At 40.1% G+C, this 15,686-nt stretch overlaps 2 protein-coding genes and 1 non-coding gene across 3 annotated transcripts; all 3 read right to left on the minus strand.

Moving 5' to 3' along the window:
* Positions 1-5,704: 5,704 nt before the first annotated feature.
* ppp1r15b (protein phosphatase 1, regulatory subunit 15B) lies at positions 5,705-10,186 on the minus strand. The gene is made up of 3 exons (XM_023286083.3): positions 9,633-10,186; positions 7,607-8,949; positions 5,705-6,640 (listed from the first exon to the last, which is right to left on the minus strand). The coding sequence occupies exons 1-3, from the start codon at positions 9,793-9,795 to the stop codon at positions 6,431-6,433; spliced, it is 1,716 nt and encodes a 571-aa protein (XP_023141851.2). The 5' UTR covers positions 9,796-10,186; the 3' UTR covers positions 5,705-6,430.
* A 677-nt stretch (positions 10,187-10,863) lies between these two features.
* rps13 (ribosomal protein S13) lies at positions 10,864-14,624 on the minus strand. Its single transcript, XM_023286084.2, has 6 exons — positions 14,519-14,624; positions 13,985-14,033; positions 13,809-13,887; positions 12,513-12,682; positions 11,936-12,036; positions 10,864-10,939 (listed from the first exon to the last, which is right to left on the minus strand). Exons 1-6 carry the CDS (start codon positions 14,539-14,541, stop codon positions 10,906-10,908), a joined length of 456 nt encoding a protein of 151 aa, XP_023141852.1. The 5' UTR covers positions 14,542-14,624; the 3' UTR covers positions 10,864-10,905.
* Positions 11,625-11,756, minus strand: LOC111579026 (small nucleolar RNA SNORA19). The gene has a single exon (XR_002747042.1). It is a non-coding gene; the product is annotated as a small nucleolar RNA SNORA19 (small nucleolar RNA).
* Positions 14,625-15,686: the final 1,062 nt, after the last annotated feature.

Consider the following 15,686-nt stretch of genomic DNA (forward strand, 5'->3'; position numbering starts at 1 on the left):
AGAATAGATGTTACACGCGTTCAGAATCTTCACTGTCAACACAGTGTTTCATTGAATCATACCAGTGTTTTTCATGCCGTGGCTCCTGTACTAAAATCACACAAACTTACCATCAGAAGTAAGTTTGTTGTTTTAATTCAAAAATATTATATCAATATAATACAAGCTGGTTAATTTAGTTGACCTTAACATTTTTAAATTTTAGCTAACAAAGTACAATTGTATGGAACCTGCTGCCAGGAAGAAAACAGAAGTCGATGAGTACTTTTGTTTCAGTGTGTATATAATCAACAAATAAATTACGGTATCATACTACAGATGAGGTTAAAACATTTTTGAGCCCCAGAGAGAAATTAAAAAGCGACCCAGGAGAAAAATTATATAAAGTAATTAAATTATCTTTCCCGACTCCAACTTCAAAGTTCTGAACACAATAATGCATAAATAGTTATACTCATATAACTACATTATTCTTAAATATGCCATTCTGCATAATAACTTTAAGTATACTTTGATGTAAATTCTTTTTGTACTTTTACTGAAGTATAAATTTGCATGCATTTCTTGTATAACTTATAGAATAGAAAGATACAAAGAATAAGAAGTACAAAAAATAAAATAGAACTTCAACAGACTGTTTATACCTATTTTATAGTACTGAAATATGTTGTCAGGAGGGAATGTCCCCCACTCTAAACTACCAACCATGAAACAAAGGTGCCACCTAGTGACGATAACAGACAATTGGTTGTATGGAAATACTCAGTATTGAGAACTCAGCACTTTTACTTAAGTACTGAATATTTCCATTTTATGCTTCTATATACTTCTACTTCACAGGATTTCAGAGGGATATTGTACTTTCTACTCCATTACATTCATATTTCAGTTATGTAATGTATGATAATATACAACGATCAGGCATAACATTATGACCACCTGCCTAATATTGTGTTGGTCCACCTTTTGCTGCCAAAACATCCCAGACCTGTCGAGGACTCCACTGGAGCCCTGAAGATGTGCTGTGGTATCTGGCACCAAGAAGTTAGCAGCAGATCCTTTAAGTCATGGAAGTTGCGAGGTGAGGCCTTCATGGATCGGACTTGTTTGTCCTGAATATCCCACAGCTGCTGGATTGGATTGATATCTGGGGAATTTGGAGGCCAAGTCAGAAGTGGGGCCAAGAAAAGAAAATGGATGGCAAGGCCCATCCAATGCTCAGCTAAAATGCAAAAAGGAGAAACTATCAGTTTAATATCTACAGGCCCTTAACTAGATTTTATTTGTGCAAATAAAACATTCAAAAATCACCACAAAGCTTCGATTAGCATTCATACTTTTTATTTTTTTCAAAAAAGCTCAAACATAAAAAAGGAATAGTCGAGTAAGGCAGATTGTACATCAGTTTTCTATGTTCCATCGTCTTCTGGCCCTCGGCTAAAAGAGCATCTCTGACTAGAAATACATGAAGAAGAAGATGTCATCAGACCTTCGTCACGCTTGTACTCATGTAAATCTATTCATTACTGCATTAGAAAAGGTATCTAATGTCTGGATACATCATCACTGATGACAGTATTCAAACATGACAACCCATGCTTAAATACCCACTGGTGATAAAAACACAACTGTGATGATTTGTGTTTTCTGAAAAGCAACATCCATTGAGGGGTTAGTCCATGAATGACCTTTACTCAGTGTTTGGAAATGAGCGGGACCAAAATTAAAACAGTGGAACTGACTGACGACATAAGGAGCAAAGCCGCAACTTTCTGAACCGCAACACACTTTGCTTTGAGTTGATTTTCACCACTTTGTCTTCTCTAAACACACAAGCTCAACCAATATGTCAGCAGTCTCCAGGTTCCCTAAATGAGCAGCAGGAGTACTTTAATGCAGCTGTTTTACCACATGAGGGCAGCAGAGTTTTATTGTTGCTTGGCAGCTAGACAGTCTTTTTATCGCCTGCGATACAAATAGTGGGTGTTCAACTGTGGTCCTTGGGGTGTGGAAGGAAGCTCCGAGTACACAACATTATGCAGAGGCTTTTTTAGTTTTATAATCATATGTAAAATTGGCTCTCAAACACCAAAACAGCTCCTCTGTTTCCAAGATAGTAAATCTTTCGATATACTTTATAGCACTGCTGAGTTATTGAATTATTTCAGTGAGGCATGAAGCTCATTTCATATTATAGAATTCCTTTAAAATATATTAACTGTTTGAATTTTAGACAGCGACCCCTTTCACTTAGCTTTTAATTCAGACATCAGAATCACTTACAGTTTGAAAGAAAACAGCTGACAGTCAGGTGTGGCCTATTTTGTGGCCTTTTCTTGCTGATAGGAATGAGAAAACATGGTGTGTGTGTGTGTGTGTGTGTGTGTGTGTGTGTGTGTGTGTGTGTGTGTGTGTGTGTGTGTGTGTGTGTGTGTGTGTGTGTGTGTGTGTGTGTGTGTGTGTGTGTGTGTTGTGTCACGTATCAGAGAAGAACTGAGTCCCCCAGTGGTTCTAATGAAACACTGCACCTTTTTAAATGCACTAGTAGATCCAGCCGCTGTGCAGACTGGGTGTTGGTCAGATACACAAATCCACATGACTGTATGTTAGCATGGATAAGCACGTGTCGGTGCCTGACTGTGTCATAATAGTGTTTGGAATGATAATGATAGTGAGCATTTCTTTAATTATTGCTTTGATGTAGTTTCTTAAGAAGAAGGTAAACCCTTCTGTAGTTTGCTAAAGCTGCCTGGAGGGCCCAGAAAGGTTCCTTTTGATGACAACGGAGTCGGTGAAAGCAATAATCAGCTGTCTCCATGTTTAATGCAAACATTAAGCAAACACAGGATACAATTCACAAAGAAAAAGTTTAAATATGTAATGTATTGCAAATATAAATGTAAATAAATGTAAAAATGAGCAGGACAACATAGTGTGGATTTTGCAAAACAATGCATCCAGCATCAGTCTAATATTCCTGGTTTGTATAAATTGTATTGTCCAATACACAGGGAAAACAGATTTGTTGCCTTTCTCATTTCATGCGGTCTGAATGTGTGAGTTGGTGTCAGACACAATAGCTGCTGGTAGATTGCATCATCAGCTAATTGCGACCCCAGAGATACCCTCCTCTGGCAGGCGAGTTAAAGGGGCAACCATGTATGTGTGTGTATGCGCGTGTGTGTCTGTGTGTGTGTGTGTGCGCGTGTGTGTGTGTGTATGACTGAAAGCCCACTGCCTCTGCTGCTGTGCTGCTGATTCTACCGCTGCTGCAATCACCTGCAATCCTTTCAACGCTTCGCCACTCCTGCCGGTTGCCTAGAGACGGGGTCGCCTAGGCCACAGAGCTAATGATGCTGGGAGAGGGTGAGGAGGAGAAAGATGGAGATACAAAGTGAGAGTAGTGGGTTCAGGAAGAAGAAGGGCAGAGAAAGCAGAAGCATGGTTCAGTTGACTCCTGATAGGCACTGATGGGTGTCTTTCCCCTGAGCATGAAAGCGAACCCTCGGCTTGTCGCTCACTGTGAGCCGACGCCGGATGAAAGGGTTTTGTTAACAGAAAAATTAGATGTGTGGATGACTGACTGAGAGAGATCAGATGAACAAACACTAAAGAAAGCAGACATGACAGTTTGCTTCACAGCTCAGGGCTCATGTCAGCAGGTCATACAGGCAGAGCACCTGAAAAATGTACACTCCTATTTAAAAAAATGATTCTACAGGCTTGCATCATGGAAAAAGATAATTTTGATTGCTGTGAAAAACAGACTGATGATGCAAGAAAACACTGGTGGTGAAACAATTTCACGTTTCTTAACAAATCAAAGAGACTCAAGGAAAAAAAAAAAAAAAAACATAACCCAGGGTCCTTTAGGCAGCTCACAGTCTTAGAAAAAGCAAGTGTATATTTACCAAAATTATAACCTGAAATACAGAAATGCATAGTTCACATCCTGTGTGTGTGTCTTTAAAAAAACTAATTGCATTTGCATTTTTTTGATGTCTTAATTCTAAAAACATTTTTTATTTTTACAGTTGATGGGTTTCCAAAGTCTGAAATTCTGCCCCAAACCTTTCTCAGTTTGATTAAACACGATTAAAACCTTTAAATGATTAAACAGTTCCTTGAAAATTAATTCCTTGCTTAAAACCAGGGCAGATTTATTTCTGGTGCTGTTTAAATATACAAAATGTTTCAAGCCATTAATATTAAAATGTAACCAACTGAACCGCGATAAAATGTTAAAGAGATCTTTGAATTGTTTTGGCTTCTTTTCAAACCACTAACCTCAAAGAACCTTATTTTTTTTTTCCTGTGTGTGCAAGCAGCAGGTGATGAATTACATACACAACATGTGGGAGGGAGAGGGGGAGGTGGGACGGCATCAGCAGAAGACCCACCGCTGGGTTGACACAGCAACAGTGTCAGCGATTGCTCACCTTTGCACCAAGCAGTGTGTGTGTGAGAGAGAAAGAGAGAGACTGAGGGGGAGCTGCTAATTGATTTCATCCCTCAGGAAAGTCATTTCATCATACTTGGTGTTTTTAACCCTTGTCTTACGACAGCCTTACAGCAGTAAGTCTGCACGGAGACTCACAGCCCACCGGGAATTTATAAGCTGCCGAGTGTGTGTGTGTGTGTGTGTGTGTAGGAGAGGGCAACTAAGAATGATAATGCACATGAGAAGGAAGTGATGAAGGAGCCATAAGATGTTACACAGAGATGAGTTAAGAAAAGCAAACACACATTTAACTAAGTCTCAACATAAGAGGGAGCAAAAACACAAAATCATGAGAGACTACATGCACAATGCGAAAGCCACAATGCAAAGATTTGGTCAAAACGTGTGTTTGGGATACAAGTGAGCAAAATGTGGTTCAAAATTAAACATTTTATGGGCGCCTGTATAGCTCAACGCGTTGAGCGGGTGACCCATGTACAGGGCTGGTCCCCGATGCAGCTGGCCAGGGTTGGATTCCCGCTCGCGGCCCTTTGCTGCATGTCTTCCCCCGACTCTTCTCCCCTGTTTCCTGTCTCTCTCTCACTGCGCCTATCTAATAAAGCCGACAAAAAGGCCAAAAAAATAACTTTAAAAAAAAAATTAAACATTTTATGGATGTTTAGGTTGTGTAACTATTGTTTCAGCACCTAATGCACACAAAGTCCTCACATGAGGCTTTTTAGTCATTAGTTAGGGGATAATATGCAACAAACATGCCTCACAAACTCACTGGGGTTTAAAAGTAGACATCTAGATGTTTAACCTGTGAATCAGTGCTTGGTGTGTGAAGCACCGATAAAGCGAACCACATCATGGTGTTTCCTGCATAGGTTGAAGTCACACACAGGTGAATACTTTTACAAATGTGGAGGAAAGATGACATCCAGGCTGAACATACTGGGTGTGACCCAACTAGGTGAGAGGTTAAACTGGTTTGTTTGGCTTTGGAACTGGGTGTGTGTAACAGTCACGTTTCATTCATACGCTGTGGCTGTGTTATGCAGCATTTCAATCTAAATCGATGGAATACACTAAGATATTAGAACGTTCTGTGTTGTTTACCTACTTCTGAGACCTTGTGTACTGCCTCCTCTTCACGTTAGGACAACATGACTCAGTACAACCAGTCATTTAACATGGAATTAACCTTTTGTGCTCAAACTTTTGTCGGGTTGTGACAACTTCAAAACACAAAACAGTGACTTACAGTGTAACAATTTTTATTGATTCAACAAAGCACCTAGAGATCAATTTGCTACAGACAAATTTTTGATGTGCATGATGTTACCATGAGAAGCTGAGTGAGTCACATGAGACAAAGTGTTGTGAATGTTTTCGGCCATATAATCTTAAAGATGTCTTTACACTCAGCCACAAATGTGTGCCATAATATAAGAAAATACAAGACAAAAACAGAGATACCAAGGCGTAAAATATTTTAACAGCCAGACGAAAACTGCACCAGAATTTGATATGTGTCCATCATGCTGAAGTAAAACTTTTCAAAACACTTTGTACTGTAAAGCTCTGCTTTCTTATGATATCACCATTTTCTACTTTGAACTTCTACACTCACCACTGTGGTTTATCTCACATATAAAAACATGTACAAACCAACGGTAAAAAATAAACAACAAGCTCCATAGGGCATAAATAAGTTACATTACTAGGTCAGAATATAAGGCATACAAAAACAACATTCCACACATTAATGTTGAGGTTAATATGAGAAAGTGTCAATCAGTGCAACAGGTACACAATGTATAAAACCTTTTGAGGTACAAGGTTGTTCAACTTGACACCAAACATTTAGATTGGCCTAACATCAAATATCTAATTGGCCTAAATCAAAATCACTGTTGCATTGCAACCAATCACAAGTTGTCATCCAAAAAGGAAATAAAACATTCAGTGTTCAGGACCTTTTATTTATTTCAAGGCACGGTCCAGGTACGCCTGGATCTTCTCTCGGTGTGAGTGGGTGAAACAGTGGCCAATGGCCTGCTCTGTTTCCCTAATCCGCCTCCGGAAGCGGTCGCGGTCTCGTGCCATTTCTTCCCAGTGTCCTTTACGAGACGCCTGTCGAGCAAATGGCCAGGTCCGCATGACATGGACTTGGACTAGAGGAGAAAATTGCACCTGAAATCAAACAGAAATGAAAACAAGAAATCAGTATATTTTGTTCCACAGGGTAGTGGTATGATGTCTACACACATTTGGTTTGGGATTACAACTTGCTTAGAGGTGTAAAGAGCTACTAAAATAAGAGTCACTGACTGGATAGTTATGATTCAGAGCTGGCTTTATGTACATCAACGCCTTTATGAAAATACCCTACAAATTAAAAACCTACACAACTGACACCACGGACTTTCCAACACTAACCGTTATTAGACAGACATGTAAACAGAATAAGCCCACTAATCATCTTCGTACCTCTGGGTGTATTTTCTGAGTCTGATGCAACATTGTGTCCATTGACAAGCCTTTTAAACCGACTTTGCAATACTGCTGCAACTTCATTTAGTCCATGTGGAAGTGAAACTCTCTGCTGACTCGTTGGAGTCACATGACTGGCTTAGTCATGACGACCAGCAGTGTTGCTAACCGACGACAAACAACTCAGCTTAACACACTGCATTACAGTGTGTCTACTAAGGCAGAAAATAACCCTTATCTGTTACTTGGGCTCGTGAGAGGTTGCAACAGTCAGCAGAGGACACTCCCAAGTGATATTATTGGACCAACTTCAAATATGTGATCACATGTCTGCTGTATCTGCTTGGGCCAAAGAAACTGATGAGTGTTATCTATCCAAAGGCTAAGCTGTCTGTGTTAGATCTGAAAACTCTGATATTTTCGAGAAATTATGCTTTCACTTGATATGAGAAAACATGTTTATATTGCTTTCAATTTTGCTTTTCAAAGCTCTAAGTCTACAGCTGATAATGTAAAGGGGGAACATTTTTTAACCTTTTTTCTTGCTGAATTAAAGTCTATATTAATGCTCTGTGGTCCGTTTAGGAGACTTTTACTTTCAAGCTCCATATGGTTTCCATTAATACATGATCTAATTCTAACTATAAATTGTTAATAGATAATGACCTTTTTCTGAGTAGTGCTGGCCTTGTCCTTTTGCTCCCCTGGAGGTGTTTGTCCAGGTCTTTTCCATGGAACCAGGCTTTTGTCTGGATGAGAGTGATGTTTAAGCTGCCTCTCTGGCAGGATGGGCTTGGAGACTCTCGATTTTCGAGATGCTTTTGCCCGTTTCCTGTCCTTTTTAGGTGATTTTTTCTCAAAGTGGACATCAAGGAAATCTTGATCTTCTCTGCGGTGGAGTGTTGTTGTTGAGGAGGAGCTCTGGAGACAGGCCTGGAAGTTCAGAGGGTGGTACGGGTCATCCTTTGGGCAGAGAGACTTCCACAGCTGCTCTTCTTCATCATCCTCGGATGAAGGAGGAAAGCTGCTCTCCTTCTCCTCAGTATCTGTCTCAGACTTGGTGGGAGGTGCAGGAAGTGAGGCATGTTGTTTAGAGACTGTGCTGGTGGTTTGAGGAGTGGTTTTGCTGACTGTACATGCAGTGAAGCACATGGGATTGTAAGGGTCTTCGGGACTGCTGAAGAACTCCAAGAGCCTCTCGCTTTCCTCCTTGTCAATGTCAGGGGTGGAACCATCTGAGCTGGCCCAGCTGCTCCAACTGCTCTCACTGTCAGAGCGGCTGACCCAGATATTTAGGCCTCGAGACCCCAACATCTCCTCGCCGGCCTTGCTCACTGACATAAAGTCACAATCACTGCTGTCTTGCACTTCACTTTTTCTCATCTTTGGGCTGGTTGAAATGCAGGCTGAGAAAAAGAAGGGGTTGTAAGGGTCACTAGATTTTGACAGAGACTCCCAAAGCGCCTTACTTTCCTCACTCTCAAATTCTACTACGTTCTGGTCTTCCTCGCTACTCCAGTGAGAGCTTCTCTCCTCCTCTGAAGTGTCCTGTCTGAAAACTTTCTCCTTCATCGTATCCTGTTTGAAGACCTTCTCATTTTTCTTAGGGCAGGTGTCGTTTGAACCAGAGCTGTCGCTGCTTGATGCGAAGATGTTCCAGTCGCTGGGGAAGCCCATTTTCCAGGTGGATTGGTGTCCGAGAAAGATGCCCTCTTCTTTACCAGCTGTTCTGGACACAAAGTCGTCCACAAGTCCGCAGCACAGATCGTCAGCACGCAGACTGGACAGCAGGGCCTCAGCAGTGGATTTCCCAGCAAAGGGGTCGCCAACGTCAGCACAGAAGTTAGAGAGGGGATTTGAACCACCGACCATGACTCCGTTATCGCCGTCAAACAACGAGGAGAACAGGAAGGATTCAGTTGGGTTTGCTGCTGTGGTCATGTGCTGGATGTGTTGACCCGTCTCGTCTGTGATCCGAACGTGAACCTCGAACCTGAACATCTGGAAAACTGTAAAATAAATAAATAAATAAATAAATAGATAAATAGATAGAGTGGATTGACGTTCAACAGAGAGGGATTTAAAAGTAAAACATTTGAGGATGTAGTGAGAGCAGCTCTTTCACTCCGATTGCCAGGTGGTGTTGTACTATATTTGTTATATTAATCCAGGTGAAAGGTGACATTGTATTCGTTTTACATTGTCAAATCTGACAGCAGAATTGAACTTCCCGATTCATAACCGGTTATCATTAACAATGACTCGGTGTAGTGCTTCAGTATTTTATTATTATGAAGTACAGGAAGTCCAGTAGTACAAGCTGGTACAAACTTCCATAGGATGCATCTCCCAAAATAAATGGTGTGGCATCGCTGTTTTTCTGGATTTACTCTGAGACTGCAACTGAATCTCCCAGCAGCTCATCAGGAAACTGCAGAGCAACCTTTTTGAACTGTGTACGCGACAGCGGTTAGTCACTGTCGCCTTAAAAATCAATACGTGGGCGCTACAAACTACTATCAGACTATGAGGGTTAACATAGTTTACTGTATCGTTAACAATGGCTCCTACGTGGCAGCAGACCGACTCGGCGGTCAGTGACTGTAAACACACAACGGTTAAACTTTGTCTCTATAGTGAAGGCGGTAAAAGGAAATGGACAAAGCAACGCGTTCAAATGTTTCATGCTTACCTGACAAGAAAGAGTAGTAAATGACTTGAACCAGCAGCCGAAGCTGTTCCCACAACACGGTCAGCATCTGTTTAGTCCAAGGCAGAAGTGCCATCCCTCCGCTGCCGAACCTCTCTATAGCCGTCCGCTCGGAGCCCCTCACGGAACCAACAGTCGTAGCCATTTTTACTTCTCCGCTGCTTCTTCTTCGGATTACTACGGCGGCTTTGTTGAGAAAAATCCTCACGTATTCTGGTATTCCTCGTCGAAAACCAAGAGAATTCGCGTATTTGTTGGTGACAGATAAGCGTCGATGTGTTGTCGCTTCATTTTCCGGCAAGTCCGTGCCATTTTTTGATCTCCTTCGTCAAATATTTTCGTGTAGCTTCTCCATGTCTGTCTGCTGTGTTGTTGTAGTCGATGTGAATGTCTCGCTGTTGCAACACCAGCCGTTAAAACAACACGGTGATGTCAGGCAGCGCTGTGATTAGACAGAGCAGCTGTCACTCACCACGTAAGTCCCCGCCCTAGCCTTCCGTAACGTATGACGCATGGAAAGTGCCCGTAACTTCCACGGTCACCGGGAAAGCCCTTCTTAAGTCCCCGACACCCCAGGTGAAAGCAGCCCTTAAAAAGAGAAATCAGGGTGGTGGTTTGTTTTGAATCTTTGGGAATTAGTAGAAAGTAACTTTCGCTTTCACTGTATCACCCAGCAGTCTTCAGATTTTAACCTCACAATTGCTCAATTTCAGAGTAAAATGAAGCTAAAATGTGAGACAGTGCTGCTAGTCAAAGTAAGGTCATCTACATTCTTTCTATACTTAGCCCATGTTCAACATTATTATCAATGAGTGCAGCCTCCCAGCCCAGTGACTGTCAATCTGAATGCTTTAGAAATATTTTTCACATCTATTTCACAGTAATTTTAGCAACCATATAATAGTCAAAGATCAACTATATCATACCATTTTTGGAGGACAGATGACTACATCCAGGACTGTTTATATCAGGGAAAAAGTCCAAGGCTATTGATAAAATATTTATAGCTAGTCTGACACGCCCAGGCCTAAAGTTGTCACTGGTATCTCAGTAGTTTAATGGTTTACAGTTTACATTCCCATACACAGGAAATGTCTGAGCTATGATTAAATCAAGCCCAACTATTTATCACCACAGCAAAAGTGTTTCACCACACTTCATATTTGATACTTATCTTTTTAAACTTGCTTTTATAAAAAGGACAACCAAACAATTCCCAATTTAAACTGTTTTATTAATCCAAAAAGTGTAGAGTTTATGCCACCAGAGCAGAAGCTGTAGAGGACTCACTGTAAACAGAAAGAAAAACTCCATTAGAGTCAGCACTCCTGAAAATGATCAACAATAAACAAGATCCTGCACTTTAGCCCCCCCTACTGATCATTTATAAACAGCAAAAAAACTTTAAAGACCATTTATAACACACTATCATAGTTGTAATCAGTTGGACATTTGACATTATAATTGTCCAACATTTTTATCAGTCACTTTGTATTATTACAACTGTGTTTTGTTATGCTGTCATTCATGTTCTGTTGTCATTCATGTTCTGTTCATTTACCATCCTGCACGTAAAGGTGCCCACAAGAGGAGCTCTAGCTATTGATGTAATCAATGGCTAGAGCTATTGATTACATCAATAGCTAGATTCATTATCTAGCTACTGATTACATCTAACTTGTCTGTAAGCAACAACAGTACTGTGTGTTCCGAATAATTTATTCAATCTCATATTCTGCTTATAAATGATACATAGGGGGACGACAAATCCAAGAGCTTCTACAACACACTTCTTTTTTTGGTTAACCTGAAACGACCATCACCAATTGAAATTGTGAGTTGAAATAAATCTGTTCATTCTCTCTCTTTGCCAGTCTGTACCATTTCTGGCATTATTAAAAAGGGACCAACAATTATCCACATATTTGGTTCCAAGAATTATCAAAAAATACATAAATAATTTGAATGATGTTAAATTGTGTGAAGGGGACTGGCAGACATGGCACCAAGTAGCCACTCTGCTAATTTACCTCCAGCTTTTTTTCTGGCACAACAGAAATATCACTACTCTTATAAAAGTGAAGAGCAGGACAATGAATTGTGCATTTTTGCATACATGCAGCCCATTAAGGACAGTTGGTGGGTCGTAGCATTAAAACAGTTCAACTTTGTCACTGTAATATCTTTGTATAGTTACATTTTACCAGAAAAATCTAATTTTGGAAAGAAATACTCAAATCCAAATGCAACAAGAAATGTATCCAAAAAGCACAACCAATACTTACTACTTCCAGTTGGGGGCCAGTACTCTCTTGGTCTTGTAGTAACGAGCCAGCCTGTGGATCCTGCTCTCAATGAGAATCAGGCGGAACTTGGCATCCTTGTCCTGGAAGTAAAGTAACATGATGGGTATGACATGTAACACGTTTTTTAAATGCCAAATGTGTGCATTCAACTCTGTAAACTCTAGTAACAGTCTGTCACAGCACATTCATCATTGTAGTTTCATTTCAACAGCACCACACTGTGCATTTTCATTAAAAAAAAAAAAAAAAAAGAAATATAAAAAAACCACAATAGATTTAGATAATGCATTTCCACTGTAGCATGATCAAACTTTAATTTCTATATTGTGTCCCTCTAAATTTTAAAACCTTTTTCACCTCAAGTTATAGTAACATTTGGTGGCACCTGCAAATTACAGTAACTGCTACAAAGCATCACATGGGTGAGAATATAACTCCTATTAATCCTCACATAACTGCAGAAAACTACCCTTGATGCCACTCTACAACAACTAAATAAACTCAGCTATGAACATTTTCATATCTGATACTGCAAATCGGCCTAGCTTTGCTGTACCTTTCTGTTTCTCTCCAGGTGCTTCCTGACCGCCACAGCCTTCTTGATGAGGTGGTAGAGATCCTCAGGCAGGTCAGGGGCCAGACCCTTGGACTTAAGGATCCTCAGGATTTTGTTGCCAGTGACAAAACGCACCTGGGCAACACCATGGGAGTCCCTCAGAATCACACCTGGACAAAGCAACAAACAGGATTAAAACTTTGTACGTTGCAAACAAACCAGCTTCACTTTATGCATCATGGATTTCAAAATTGGAAAAAAAATAAAAAATAAAAAATAACTAATGCATACAGTTTCAAAAGCAAACAGAGCTTTTTAAGGTTTGAAGTAAATGGTGTTAAAACCGCATTTGGAAACAGTAACATTGTGCTGCTGCCTGGCTAGAAAAATCTTTTTCATATACAAACTCATAAAATGTTGGCCAAAATCTAGAGTGCAAAGACCAACAAAGACCTATTACAAAAAGTTTTTTTGCTGACAATGGCGACGTTTGTGGTTTTTGACTTTAGCTCTGCACAGCACGCATGTGCAATAACAGAATATTAAATAATGGTGTGCCATTTGTCCACCCTAGTATTCCATTACGAGGACTATACCAAACTTCCATACCATCATTCTGACCCTTTATTCAAGATACCCATTGTTTCGCCCACACCTGGTGTAAGCCCTGCTGACTCATGTCTGAGCTGCAGTGGTTTAGGTTCGACAGTTTACATTCCAGCAAAGCTCACTGAGTACCTGATGTAGCATACAATCCTAAAGACAGTACCCAGTGCCTTGTTGCATCAATAAAAAGAAAACCATGAAATGATAACTGCAATCCACTGTATAGCTTGTCAATTGTGAGGAATTATAAGTAAAAATACAGACTATCGTTTTGCCAAGTCAAGCTGTGTCTGTCCTGCTGAATGTAGTGAAGTGCATGCTTCTTTCTACAAGTGTTACAATTGTGAATCTACAGGTTATACTGTACATTTGACATATGAAATATGAGCTTATGAAAACTGTTTTGTCAAGAAAACACAAACTATTTGTTGATTTTGCAAGATTTGGGGGTCATTCTAGAGGTTAATGGAAAGCTCTACCAAGTCCAATGTCGGTAATACTCTCTAAATTCTCATATACTGTAGTCATGTCTGTCGGTATAAATATTTCTGTCTTAAGGGTAAGTAAGCACTCAGTTGAAAAATACAATTTTTCAGATCTCTATTAAACAACTAACTGCATTTTCAGTGTCGGAAAAGCAACACTACAGCAACAGATTAAATGTCAACTCTTTCATAAATTAACACTTACCGATCTGAGAGGGAGTCAGACCCTTTTTGGCCAGCTTGAAGATCTGCTCTTTGACATCATCAGATGTGAGTTTCAGCCACTATAAAAAAAAGGTTCGTTTCATTAGCTATCACATTGGCTCACAAATACTTTGCTAATCAGTGTGCAAAGCTAAAACAGAATTCGTGTATACTCACAGTGGGAACACTGCGCCTGTAAGGCAGAGCTGACTGGGACAAGCCCTTTCTGCAGAGGAAAAAAAAAGTCTGATAAGCAAAAGCAAACCTTACAATCCTGTCAATAGGAAATGAAGAAAACAGTTAGATTCTTTTCAGCGTTGATGGGCCGGTCGTCGCTAGCTTCACACTCGTGCTACTGCTACATATTGTGAAATTTACCATAGTGCTTGGGTAACAATGGTTTAACCTCAAAGGAAAATGCGTTTGGGTTGTGACTGTGTGATATACCCAAGTAATTAAATTTGGAAATTCAAGTGAGGGAGCAAAATCATGGTGAGCCGAAAGCGTGCTAACATTGCTAACGCAAGCTAGCTGGAGGTGGATGTCGATTTGACGGTGAGGGTATCTTAGTCAATTTCTCGCTGAGAAGCTGAATAAAAGAGTCCATTTTAGTCCTCAGTCAGAGAGAACATGTTTACAAGCTATACTGGGCACATATTACCGACCTACCGACATAAAATTATATCTTTAAACGATAAAAAGAGAGCTCACCCGGGAGCGTGCATGCGACCCATGATGGCGGTAGAGGAAGAGAGGCCGCACACGAGACACAAAATGGTATTTTGCGCCTGCGTCGGAAGTGACGTAATGACGCAGACCGGAGTTTTATTGACGGCGTTTTTAAGTTAAACCTGTTTCCTCGTGGCGTCTTGAGAAACTATGACAATAAGCGAATTAAACAAATTAATAATTACATATTAATGTCTGGCATTTTTTTTATTAAAATACGTAAAATGTTTTGAATTGTATTTGTAATTTTTTAAAACAGAAATCTGTTCCTGTTTTTAAACATGTCGCTGCATTTGCTTATTTCAGGATTTCCTTCATAGCCAAATTTATTAGAAATATGTGTCTACTGTCGTTTATAAAACATTGCATAAATCATCAATCAATATACGAGTGACATTTAAGTCGAAGAAAGTCATGAGATCATCTTTTCTGTCATTTATAACAATATTTATATACAGTTTGTTTTTGCTTTTGTTAGATGTCACTAAAAGTCTGCAAAACAGATTCATATTCGGTTTGTAAGAGTTTAATTCAACAGTGACAAAATAAAGATGCCTTTTTGCAACATTTGACATTAGTAATTACTGTGTACCTAGAAACAATATAAACTTGCAGGGGTTTTTAGAAGTTTTATTCACCAAGTCTTGAGGCTCTGTTCTGTGGTGGGGATCTGATCAACATAAAGTGTCTAATACAACACAAAATAAGAAAAACATTGCTTCAATTTCATGCATGAGGAAGACTGACTGTAGTTGAGGTGGACAAGTGACTGATGTGGTTCGGTTTCCAGCTCCACATTGTCCTCGGGCAAGACCCCAGATTGCTTCCTCTATGTCAGTGGGTTGTAATGTCAGTGACGCAGGTGGCCAGTGGGTTCCGAAATATGTGTCCTGAACCCTGGAGGAATTTTTTGAAACTAAACCCTAAACTACAACTTGACAGATATTCAGAAATGTAACAGTTCAGTTGAGATATCTGGCACTGAAAGAATCACACACAGATGGCAGACCTGCCTAAATTCTAATATGGCTCAAATGGTCAGATTTTTTTTCGATCCTGTAACCTAACTGTAACCTAATAACCATTGTACTCACACTAGCCAGACATACAACTTGCTGGCCAGGAAGTGAAATGGGTAATCGATGGAAGT

Source organism: Amphiprion ocellaris, chromosome 3, assembly GCF_022539595.1.
Source record: "Amphiprion ocellaris isolate individual 3 ecotype Okinawa chromosome 3, ASM2253959v1, whole genome shotgun sequence".
Taxonomy (NCBI): Eukaryota; Metazoa; Chordata; class Actinopteri; family Pomacentridae; genus Amphiprion; species Amphiprion ocellaris.

What these genes read in the sequence shown, in the direction of transcription:
- ppp1r15b (XM_023286083.3), bottom strand. Translation starts at nt 9,795, where the DNA reads ATGGCTACGACTGTTGGTTCCGTGAGGGGCTCCGAGCGGACGGCTATA. An exon ending in TTACTACTCTTTCTTGTCAG is followed by an intron (nt 8,950 to 9,632) that starts GTAAGCATGAAA and finishes TTTATTTTACAG; the next exon opens with TTTTCCAGATGTTCAGGTTC. An exon ending in CCAGCACTACTCAGAAAAAG is followed by an intron (nt 6,641 to 7,606) that starts GTCATTATCTAT and finishes GTTTGATTTCAG; the next exon opens with GTGCAATTTTCTCCTCTAGT.
- rps13 (XM_023286084.2), bottom strand. Translation starts at nt 14,541, where the DNA reads ATGGGTCGCATGCACGCTCCCGG. An exon ending in GGTCGCATGCACGCTCCCGG is followed by an intron (nt 14,034 to 14,518) that starts GTGAGCTCTCTT and finishes TTTCCTCTGCAG; the next exon opens with AAAGGGCTTGTCCCAGTCAG. An exon ending in ACCTGGAGAGAAACAGAAAG is followed by an intron (nt 12,037 to 12,512) that starts GTACAGCAAAGC and finishes CTTTACTTCCAG; the next exon opens with GACAAGGATGCCAAGTTCCG.